The 12545-nt window shown below is 39.6% G+C and overlaps 1 protein-coding gene across 10 annotated transcripts in view; it reads right to left on the minus strand.

Moving 5' to 3' along the window:
* SYTL3 (synaptotagmin like 3) overlaps positions 1 to 12545 on the minus strand; it is a 44748-nt gene that overhangs the window by 18798 nt on the left and 13405 nt on the right. For all 10 annotated transcript variants that reach the window (XM_077925865.1, XM_077925867.1, XM_077925860.1 and 7 more), the window contains 4 exons: positions 9821 to 9875; positions 6559 to 6625; positions 5408 to 5480; positions 2119 to 2246 (listed from right to left, as the gene is read on the minus strand). In XM_077925865.1, the coding sequence (XP_077781991.1) occupies positions 2119 to 2246; positions 5408 to 5480; positions 6559 to 6625; positions 9821 to 9875 (323 nt within the window). The remainder of the gene's footprint in view (positions 1 to 2118; positions 2247 to 5407; positions 5481 to 6558; positions 6626 to 9820; positions 9876 to 12545) is intronic.

A 12545-nucleotide genomic window follows, 5' to 3' on the forward strand; every position in this document is an offset into this window, starting at 1 on the left:
CAAAGATTACCATAATAAAAGACAAAAGTGGAAAGGACCTAACAGAAGCAGAAGACATCAAGAAGAGGTGGCAAGAATACACAGAAGAACTATACCAGAAAGAAATGGATGCCTCGTACACCCCAGGTAGTGTGGTTGCTGACCTTGAGCCAGACATCCTGGAAAGTGAAGTCAAATGGGCCTTAGAAAGCACTGCAAATAACAAGGCCAGTGGAAGTGATGGTATTCCAGCTGAACTATTTAAAATTTTAAAAGATGATGCTGTTAAGGTGCTACACTCAATATGCCAGCAAATTTGGAAAACTCAGCAGTGGCCAGAAGATTGGAGAAGATCAGTCTACATCCCAATCCCAAAGAAGGGCAGTGCCAAAGAATGCTCCAACTACCGCACAATTGCACTCATTTCACACGCTAGCAGGGTTATGCTTAAAATTCTACAAGGAAGGCTCAAGCAGTATGTGGATCGAGAACTCCCAGAAGTGCAAGCTGGATTTAGAAGAGGCAGAGGAACCACAGACCAAATTGCAAACATGCGCTGGATTATGGAGAAAGCTAGAGAGTTCCAGAAAGACATCTACTTCTGCTTCATTGACTATGCAAAAGCCTTTGACTGTGTCGACCACAGCAAACTATGGCAAGTTCTTAAAGAAATGGGAGTGCCTGATCACCTCATCTGTCTCCTGAGAAATCTCTATGTGGGACAAGAAGCTACAGTTAGAACTGGATATGGAACAACTGATTGGTTCAAAATTGGGAAAGGAGTACGACAAGGCTGTATTTTGTCTCCCTGCTTATTTAATTTATATGCAGAATACACCATGCGAAAGGCTGGGCTGGATGAATCCCAAGCTGGAATTAAGATTGCCGGAAGAAATATCAACAACCTCAGATATGCAGATGACACAACCTTGATGGCAGAAAGTGAGGAGGAATTAAAGAACCTTTTAATGAGGGTGAAAGAGGAGAGTGCAAAATATGGTCTGAAACTCAACATCAAAAAAACGAAGATCATGGCCACTGGTCCCATCACCTCCTGGCAAATAGAAGGGGAAGAAATGGAGGCAGTGAGAGATTTTACTTTCTTGGGCTCCATGATCACTGCAGATGGTGACAGCAGCCACGAAATTAAAAGACGCCTGCTTCTTGGGAGAAGGGCAATGACAGGCCTAGACAGCATCTTGAGAAGTAGAGATGTCACCTTGCCAACAAAGGTCCGTATAGTTAAAGCCATGGTCTTCCCAGTAGTGATGTATGGAAGTGAGAGCTGGACCATAAAGAAGGCTGATCGCCGAAGAATTGATGCTTTTGAATTATGGTGCTGGAGGAGACTCTTGAGAGTCCCATGGATGGCAAGAAGATCAAATGCATCCATTCTTAAGGAAATCAGACCTGAGTGCTCATTGGAAGGACAGATCGTGAAGCTGAGGCTCCAGTACTTTGGCCACCTCATGAGAAGAGAAGACTCCCTGGAGAAGACACTGATGCTGGGAAAGATGGAGGGCACAAGGAGAAGGGGGCGACAGAGGACGAGATGGTTGGATAGTGTTTTCGAGGTTACCAGCATGAGTTTGACCAAACTGCGGGAGGTAGTGGAGGACAGAGGTGCCTGGCGTGCTCTGGTCTATGGGGTCACGAAGAGTCGGACACGACTAAACGACTAAACAACAACAAACAACAACAACACAAGACATGCACTCATGCAGTGTATTCTCCCATTTCAAAGGATTTCCCCATAACTTCAATGGAGGAACACAGATTTGCAAGGATATTCCTTTACAACCATGGTTACCCCTCCATTAGAGTTCATAGGCCAACTTGCAGTTCACACAGACATTTCTTCTGATTCACATTCAGAAGCCTTGGGGAGATCGGTGGGAGGGGAAGTAAAACACGTAATTCCCAATTATACAAAAAATGTACTTATGGAACTAAGATCAGAAAATCATCACAATCAAGAAAGGAGAAACTATGTGTATTTTATTCCATTCAAAGAATCTTTTGTGTTTTCCGGGAGCAGAATTTGGAGTTTACTTTCAAGTGCAGAAAGCTAAGCCCTGTGTGTATATTTGCTTGTAAACAGTCCTTTAAAATATACTGAATGTATATCCAACTGAATACCCTGGATGAAATATCAATGGCAGTGTCAGACAGGCTTCTCCTCTCCTTCTTTGGATCCATAGCTTGCCCATAATCTGTTGTTAGCAACCCTTTCTCAGCTGTCATATCATTCTGGGACTTTGATATTTCTAGAATTAATAAAAGGAGAATTAAAAAGATAAAAAAACATCAAACATACTCATTTTGTTTATGAGGTTCATCTATTGTCTTGTACACTACTTTGTACTATGCAAAAGATAACATTAGATTCATAACTGAAAGCATGGCTGATATTTATGATACAATGCACACACAAAATTGAGGTGTGAAGGAAGGGTCAAGTTTTCAAGACCTGATAAAAACCTACTAATAAAGAAATCAAAGTATTGCCATAAACTGGGAATGTACAATACCCATATTTCCCCTAGGATTAGACCCATATTGGTGAGTAACATTATTTCATTGTATGTAATACTGTCCTTGTCAGAAAGAATCTCAGAGACTGCATGTCATTTTGATACCAGAAGACAGGGCCTTAAGCGCTTTTAAGTCCACAAAAGAAAGGAAATTCTGAGTCATGTCTGACTTATGAAACCTTTCCATCATTACCCTTTATAACAATCAATATTTGTTTACCCATTGCTTGCAGTAAATGGCCCATGAGACACACAAACAGTTAAACCAAATCTGATCATCTCCTGTAGGAAATGCAACATGTCTGCTTAGTTATTATTCACTGTCTATGCCCATAAGGTGGGTTGAAGCTGAGGGGCAGCTGCTGGTGGAGCAGCATATAAAAGCTTCTGCTTAGAGCCTTTCCACAAAAACACAAGGTCAGATATTGTTTGATGCTCTGTTGACATTTCCAACATGGGTGATACTGGAAAAGAGCTTAAACATACTGAAGTACAAAATGCAGAATTGATTACAGAACTGAACCAATGAGTGTAAGAGCAGAAAGTGTATTATGTCCAACAATCTGTTTTCTACAGCAAGCTCCTGTATTTGTTATAACAATGAATAAAAACGTCAATTGCAGGGAGGGGAAATCTTGTTCCAGACATGCTCTTAGGCTGTGTATGTGCTATACCTTTCAAGCACATTCAAGGCACATTTCCCCCCTCAAAGAGTTTTGAACGCTGTATTTTGTTAAAGGTTGATGGGAATTGTAATTCTGTGAGTCTGCAGTGTTCAGAATTCTTTGAGAAGAAAAATGGGCTTTGAATGTGCTAAGATACAGGATGTATGCAGCCTTAGAGAGGCATATATGCAATCTTAATTTACAGGACAGCATTGGAATTTACATTTGAAGAAACTGGCTGGAATACATCACATTAGGTCACCTCAGCTTTGAACACAACACAGCTAGAAGTTAGTTCCATTTCAGTGGAACACAGTGCTTCAAGAAAGGGGTTCTCTGTTACTGACAACTTTGGTGCACAAGAAGTCTGGAGTACTGAAAACAGGAATAACGCTAACTGCCATTACACTGCAGTAGTACCTACTGTAAGTTTTCAAGTTACACATAGGGTAGTTATACATATGGGTCACATTCAGTGTTTTTCTAAAAAAAATGTTTAGGGGTACTCTCATTTTCCTACTCATATTGAAATACTGCCCCTCAATGAGGCCAAACCTAGATTCACAAAATGTTTAGGAGTATGCGTGCCCCTGTGTCCCCCCAGAAAAAAAGCACTGGTCACATTGCATAGTGGTTTTCAACCAGTGTTCCACAGAGCCTGGGGTTCCCCAGAAGTTTATCTTGGATTACTTGACCAATAAATAAAAAATAAACTCCAAAACCCCACACTAAGAAAAACAGCTTGTCCTCCATTATCAATTTTTCATTATCATGTAAGAGATGCAGCAACAGAAAGGGTTGGCCGAGTTCTAGCTGGTGCAAAGCGCGTGTGTGTTGTACAGTACCTGCACACCTATTCCTGAGTATGCACAAGGCTATTTATTTATTTTTTTCTGAAAATGAAGTTGGACAAAGCTTTCCAGGTACAAAAGGCAATGTAAGGTAAAGGTAAACTGTAAAGTCCAGTCAAATTTGACTATGGGGTGTGGCACTCATCTCCGCTTTCAGGCCGAGGGAGCCAGTGTTTGTCTGCAGATAGCTTTTCCAGGTCATGTGGCCAGCATGACTAAACCGCTTCTGGCACAACGGGACACCATGACAGAAGCCAGAGTGCACGGCAACACTGTTTACCTTCCTGACACAGCTGTTCCTATTTATCTACTTGCGCTGGTATGCTTTCAAACTCTTAAAACTAAGCCAAAACCGTGGTGGCCTTGATATGCAATCTAACAATAACTAGGCACAACTAAGGCCCAGTTCTCACATTGTGATTGAATGCTCCTCCAGTGTGGGGGGAGGCGTACACATACATACATAGAAAAATGTCATTTCAGGACCAAAAGAACTCTGCTGGATCAAATCACAGGCCCATCTAATGTAGTATCCTGCTGGCCACATGCCTCTTGTAAGTTCACATGCAGGGTTTAAGAACAACAGTTCTTTCTGGTTGTTGCTCCCCAGAAACTGGTATTCCAAGCTATAGTTCCTTTGAATCTGGAAATTTCATGCAGCCATCATGTTAATAGCAAGGAAGAAATCTAGGAAAGAACCCATTTCTCCAGTATTTAGCTTTCTGCATACATGGGGGGGGGGGTCCGATTATGGAGAGGAATTCAATCATGTCAGCCTCCAACTTGCAACATTATGCCGTACAGTTAAGGTACAGGCTTACCACTTCACTAGCTCTACTAGTGAAGTTGAAATCAACTGAGTATTTGGGTCAGATGTGCAATCTATTCTTGAGGACTGAACTCAAGTAAATCACTTTTGCCAGCTTGCAGCAGAAGCTGGCTATATACAGTAGCAATTGACTGGCATCCATGCTGTTACCAAATAATGTTCCCTGGAACAGTTTTCAACTTTTGAAAACCTCATTGTTATTTTCACTAAAATTAAGGTGCTGAATGAATACTTCAGAGCATAAATAAACAAGCTGCACCTTAAGCAATTAAAAAATAGCCAGCATGTTCCAAACACAATGTGGGAGGATTACAATGTAAGAGTAAAAAGTAGTACTGGAATCAGAAGCAAGTGTGCCTGTTATTTTCAAAAGTTTGACATGGGGAGCTGCTTCCCTTCGTGGACCTTGGAGAAAAAAACCACCAACTCCTCTACTTAGAAGAGGTTGAATTCTCCCCTCTGCTTTCCATTAAATGGCCTGACCCGTCCTCTCAAGCTGAAACATTTTACTGCTTGCTTTAGAATAGCAAAGTCCTTAAGAACACTTACTTTTTATATGTGATGTAAATGTCAGAAACAGATTTTCCATAGACCTGTGGAAACTTTTAGTCTGGTCAAGTTCCTGCAATACAGGGTGAAAATAAAAAGATAAAAGTGATAAAAGAAGGAGTTGTGTTTTCAAGGCTTCTCAAGTCACATGCCTACCAAAAAAAAAAGTGCATGTGTGCAAACAGAGCTATCATATCTGTAGCTAAGCAATTAAGGGAAATGTTTTGGCATGACTTGAGCTGTCTGTGTTTGCAAAAAGGACACACAGGTCAGTTCAATCCTTTTGCATCTACCACAACACAAATATGCTGTAATGATGTTACAAATAAAAGCAAGTAGCTTATCAAATGGAACATATTTAGGTGAAGAGCTGCAGCTCTGTGGTAGATCATCTGCTTTGCACGCAGAAGGTCCAAGATTCAGTATGGGAAACCCTGCAGAGAGATTATTTGACACTGATTGAACTTCTACTCTGATTGCTGGGGCAGTAATTTATTGATCTATTTACTTATTTGTACATATAGCCTGCCCTTCACTGAATGGTCCCATGGCAAATTACATAAGATACCACATTTTAAAACAATATACAGCTTTCGTTAAAATCAGTAGGTTAAAGGGCCACAAAAATTGACATAATCCCCTGAATGGCAAAACAACAATACAGCAGGAGGGGGGAAACAAGGGTAAAGAAGTATATCTTTACCACTTGCCGAAAGGTATGCAATCTGGTGCAAGACGCATCCTGGTGGCTTATAAAGAAACAAAAGTAATCTGTATTGCAATCCTATATGTGCCCATTAAAAAACAAGTCCCACTGAATTCAATGGTGTTTACGTCCAAGTGAGACAATATAGGATTGCAGCCTTAACAGCCATTCAGTCAGTCTTCTGCTCCTTGCCGCTGGTGTACAATAGGACCGAGTCAACCTTCTTCAATCATCCCTATTTCAAAAACATTCATATTTATCTAGAAAACTAACAAACGAGTTCAGTGGTGCTTACTGCTAGGACTGCACTCTGAAAAACATAAAATGCACTCAATGGTACAAGTCTGTCAGGAAAACAAAAATTAAAAGAAAATGTGCTAAAAGGGAATAATTGTGCTAAAAGATGTGGTGCCACATTGAATAGAAAGATAGAAGTATACATTACCACTGTATTATGTTCACTTGTGGATTCAGCAAATGGAGGGGGAGTTGGAGGAACCACTGATATGTTACTGAGAATTTAAGGAGAACAGAATTTTACCATAAAGATGTAAGTTCATTTCTGACATACTGTCTTCGCTATATCGCCTATACTCCATTTTAAAACCCATCAACCACCATTTCAATGAGATCAATCACCCCAAAAAATCAATAAAAATATAATAGCATAAAAATAATCACAAAAATCAATCAAAGCAGAACAGCACTAGACATTAGAGACCAACAATGTTATATTTAATGTAAAGGGTAAATAAGTTTATTTTAGGGAACAGAGATGGCTGCAAAATTAATCAATTGTTTACGTGTATAAAACAGAAAGCAGATTATGTTAGAAGTAATTGGATGCTTTAAAGGTTACTACAGTAGGTAACAGTAGTATTTCTTTAACAATGTTTAAACAATACTTATTGGCATTTAAATTTATACTTATATGGTTTATGGTTTATATTTAATAATGCTGGAATATATTTATTTATAAATTAGGTGGAATATGAAAGGACAGTAACTCGAATTTGTACGCACACTATCTTATCATTCCCTTTATTGTGTTGATCATTTAATATAATAATAAAAACCATGGTAATAAATAATTGTAGAGATTAAATATGAAAGGAAAATAACCAGGGGAATGGCAGACATTCCTAGAAAATGAATTTCATATCGGAGGTGACAAAACTTGTCATACTATATATCCCTCTCAGCTTAACCTCCAAAACAGATAAGATCCGTTAGATAATCTGGTGCATCTATTCACTGTGAAATGAAGTATACCATCACAGTATTGGATGCAGGTTCTGTATATTTTGACATTGGAACGAATTCTGTAGGCTAAGTCATGGAAAAATACCCCAAAACTGAGCAAAGCAAATTTTATTAGGAAGTTGTGGGAACAACTAACATTCTGAGGTTAACAACATTGAAAAATAAGGAAAAATACCCTGAAATATTATACAGATAGAATCCAATGTCTTATTACTTTACAAGAAAATCAAGGATATTGGGAAGTCAGATAAATTATATGTTGCTGTAGAAAATGTTGACATTGTACAACAGTGTACTAAAATGTAAGTAAGAATTTTATTTTACTGTATAAGGGAAAAAATGGTGCAAATAAACATTTAAGCCACTTTATTCTTCTGTTATTGTGCTATTACTAACTGTAATACTGATTACTCTTTTGATTATTTTGTATTACATTGAATAATAAAAAAAGGTTTTGCTTTACGTTGTATCATGAAATCTTTTGAAAATAGTGGGAAAGGGAATCTACCAAATATTTCTTCAGGAGAACTAAGGCAGATCCTGTGATATTTACCATCAACTAAGGGCCTAAGTTACATGCAGAGTTAAGCATTTTGCTGAGAAGTGACTTTTCAGCCTTAATGCTTAACTTAAACATTCAATAAGCATTCCCCCTACAACATATTTGCTGCTTGTCTGTCACATTCCTGACAGTCTTGGTATTTACTTTTAACCTTTACTCTTTCAGCAGAGCAAGGCATTGAGCAAGATTTTACTGAAAATTAACAAACCACTTAATCTGTCTCAGGGTTAAGGGCCACCATACTAATGTGTGAGGTCACAGCTAGCGGTCTGGCAGCGCAGGTGGGGGTGGGAATCCCTGCTCCACCACACTGTGAGCACTGCAGTTCCCCATGTGATCACCCCAAGAAGCCATACCACAGTGCCACATAGCGGTATCTGGCTGTACTGCAATATTGAGGGAGGCAGAGCTTTGGATGGGCATGGCTGTAATTTAGTCACAAGCCTACTAGGATCAAAGGAAAGCTGGCATAATTCCATGCTGGTCTTCCCCAGGATTTAGGGAGCGAGATCAGAGTTGTTGAGTTGGGGTTTTTTGGTTGATCTCTGGAGATCAACAAGGATTGACCAGGGACGGCCCGCGATCGACGGGTAGATCGCGATCGACCGGTTGGACAGGCCTGCTATATTAGATACAGGATTGACTACACCACTGTAGCTAAAGTGAGCCCATATAACAGGCTTGCCTGTCCCACTGAACAAAACTCTCACTCTGAGACCCCCTAAAAAAAATCATAGAAAGCGATGAGAATGTAACCAGGACATTTTGCTGTCCCAAACCACTGATGTGTGATCCAATAGATGCCTCCCATAATCTTTGCAGTGTTGCACACAAGTTTTGAATTGTCAGCAACTGCTCATGATCTGGGCCTTCCATCACATATCTTCTGAGATGCTGCAAGAGATCCTTTGCTACCTATCGAAAAACTGACTGCTCCTTCACTAGCATCTCAATAAATATCACAGCCTCCATGACAGTACCTTGGCTTGCTTGTACAGTGGGACTTTGATGAACATACACCCAAATGGAGAACAAGCTGACTGATCTGAAGCGTGGAACCACATGCTACGAAAAACATGGGGGCTACTACCGAAAATGGCAGCCCTGCGCTAAGGTCCCTCTTCTTCCTCCATAACATCTAGTGCAACTTGCCTTATATGACCTAACAGAATCAAGTGATTCTGCCGCATAATTGCCACTAATGAGAGTGGCAGGGAAACATACCATGACAACAAGACATGGGATAAGTTGTACAAGACATTATAGGCAGCAGGTAGATAACTTGACATGGCAATGCAATGCAATGCAATGCAATGCAATGCAATGCAATAAAATAAAATAAAATAAAATAAAATAAAATAAAATAAAATAAAATTCCTTCCAGTAGCACCTTAGAGCCCAACTGAGTAACTAACTTGACATGGGAATGTCATTTTTGGTTACAGTCTTGCTTTTATTATATTATTACTTTTATACCCCACTTTTCTTCCAAGAAGACATTCATGGTCCTTCCACTCCCCATTTTATCTTCACAACAACCCTGTGAGGTAGGCTAGGTTGAAAGACTGTGACTGCCCTAAGGTCACACAGCGAGATTCTTGGCTGAATGGGGATTTGAACCTTGGCTTACCAGGTCCTAATCCAATACACTAACCACTACAAGACTCAGGCCCTACTAGGTTTTGTACTATGCTAACTTGTTTTAAAAGCACAGCAAAGGCACCAAAATAAGTTTTATATTTCTGCTTGTTCTATTGCAAGCTTTTAAAATTAAACCTTGGCATCTGAAGATAGCTTCAGGGGGCAGATTATTTTGTACTGCACAATACACTCCTTGTACTGCATCCACCTCTCTAGGACAAGTTCACCTTCTTGTCCTTACCTTAGTAGTGCTTGATAAGAGTCCAAGAGCTTTGCCCCAGCAGTTTCATATCTACCTGTGAAGCAAGAGGGGGGGAAAACCCCATCAAGGTCATTTGCTAGCAATAAAATTCTATTCACAAACCAGTTCTTTGTCACAATTTTCTGTCATTTATTGTTGCCAATATACTTCAATTTCGCCAACCCTTAAAAGTGCTCAAGAGATTCTGTGACCATTTAGAAAAATGTAGTTTTACATTTAGTTATTGGTATTGATTCAAGCAAAGTACAATAACAGATGGTAGAAACTTAAATTACAGCTGAAAAGTTCAGTAATACAAGCAGCACAACAATATTTTTAAAATTTAATTGATTCATTGAATTTACATTCCACCCTTCCTCCCAAAGGAGCCCAGGGTGGCAAACACATCTGCAATTTAAAAAAAGGATTTTGAAACAGGGAAATCATTCTAAAATAGTTGCAATTACGTAAAATCATTATTTCATTCAATGATCTCTGGGTTGCCAGAAACAGTATTCTTCACCTGCAAAATGCCTGAGTAAACAAGAATGTTTTCAAATTCCTCCTGAAAGCTAACACTGACAGAAAATGAAGCACCTCACTAGGGAGGGTATTCCACAAACAGGGAAGCACCTCTGAAAACGCCCTGTCATTACACAATTTCATTTGTGTGCAGGAACTTAACTCCCACATAAGGGGGGGGGGACACATTGGCCTTTTGAAATAAACGGGCTTAGGTTTGTTGATTTTAATGAATCTACTCAGAGTACGACTTCATTGGCTACCACTCAACCTGTATAACTAAGTACCAAAATAATCTTTCTGCTTATAAAATGGTGGACAATCAACTAAGAGCAAGGAATCCTTCTGTCATCAATCACATGTAACAAATGATGAATTGCACAGAGCAATACTGTATGTATGTATGTATGTGTGTGTGTGTATATATATATATATATATATATATATATATATATATATATGGCATTAATCTCAATATGCTTTTACAGCTACTTACAAAGATAATAATTCTGCAATAGATCAATTATTAACACTGTATAAAGTAAGTCTCTGGCACAATCAACAAAATTGTTGATAAAAAATATTTTCTCACAATGACTGCCTGATATTTCAGGCCACGTTATGCCAGCAAATAGGGAAGTGGTTGCATATTTTACAAGAACCCTGTTGCAAGCATGCCGCTGCTCTTAATTCACTATCTTATGTCTAAAGGCCACTTCCTGCCCTTCCTCATGTGCCAGCATAGGTTGGAGGCTATTAAAGAAATGAAATGAGAAACAAGCAGACTGTGCATGTGTTCTTACGGGTTGTACCCAATGCTGATCTGTTCCACTTGTGCAAATGAACTTCCCACTCCTCTCCTCTGTAGCCCCCACTAACTCAAAATCTGTTCCATATAATTGAGAGACCCTCCAAAGCAGATTGAGGGGCTCCATGCTTTGTGTGCAGAAGATCCCACATCCAATTCAGTCAACAACAATGTCTAACTGACAGTACTAGTTTCTAAAGTTTCCTGTTGAAATATTGTGCCACTTATGTCATAAGTTTGTGTTGTCTTTGAAGGAATTACCATGGACTGATTGGTCACAGAGGCAATTAACAGAGAACAACAGCTATAATTTTGGTTCATCACTGTTAATTTATTCCTGCTCCAAGAGAGTCACAAAATGGGAACATTTATTCCTTTGGCTGTAATCCTGCACCCAAACAAGCCAGTTTGAATTCCACTGACTTCTATTGATTTATGCAACCCAAGCATGTGCAGGACTGCAGATTTTAACTGGATCAGCTTCAGCATGCTTTCAAATTATAGTTACCAGCCAAGCACTCAGACTGTCTTTCACCAATAGAAATAAATTCCAGTAAAATGATCTCATATTTTCTTTTCTGTATAATTTCTGTCTCATTCTCTAGTCTAGGGCAAAGAAAGCAACATCTCTCTGTGCAAAACTATTGGTGAGGCTGTTTAACGGTTTCATTTGAATTCTACAAAATGTTGACATATGGGCAGATGAACTTTCTGTTGTAAGTCCATAACAAATCATTTTTAAAATGGCACTAATAATATATATAATAATTAACCGCTTCAGGACTCATTAATACAACAAAAAACCAAGAGGGAGTAGTATCTGAATCTGTAATTTAACACAGCATCAGTATCAGTTCAATAGAAACAGTTATTCTTAGTAAGAGTTTACAGCCAGGGTAGAGTGCATTGTAAGGGACATGGGTGGTGCTGTGGGTTAGACCACAGAGCCTAGGACTTGCCGATCAGAAGGTCGGCGGTTCGAATCCCCACGACGGGGTGAGCTCCTGTTGCTCGGTCCCTGCTCCTGCCAACCTAGCAGTTTGAAAGCACGTCAAGTGCAAGTAGATAAATAGGTACTGCTCCGGCAGGAAGGTAAACGGCGTGTCCATGTGCTGCTCTGGTTCACCAGAAGTGGCTTAGTCATGCTGGCCACATGACCTGGAAGCTGTACGCCGGCTCCCTCGGCCAATAAAGCGAGATGAGCGCTGCAACCCCAGAGTCGGTCACAACTTGACCTAATTTGTCAGGGGTCCTTTACCTAGAGTGCATTGTACTTAGTTAAAATTATTTTTATATTAAATTTGTGTAATGCCCTTCATCCATAGAGCCCAAAGCAGTTCACAACACAAAAATACAAGATAAAAAACACAAACAAAATACATAATAAATAACCCC

Source organism: Podarcis muralis, chromosome 3 (assembly GCF_964188315.1).
Source record: "Podarcis muralis chromosome 3, rPodMur119.hap1.1, whole genome shotgun sequence".
NCBI classification, from domain to species: Eukaryota; Metazoa; Chordata; class Lepidosauria; order Squamata; family Lacertidae; genus Podarcis; species Podarcis muralis.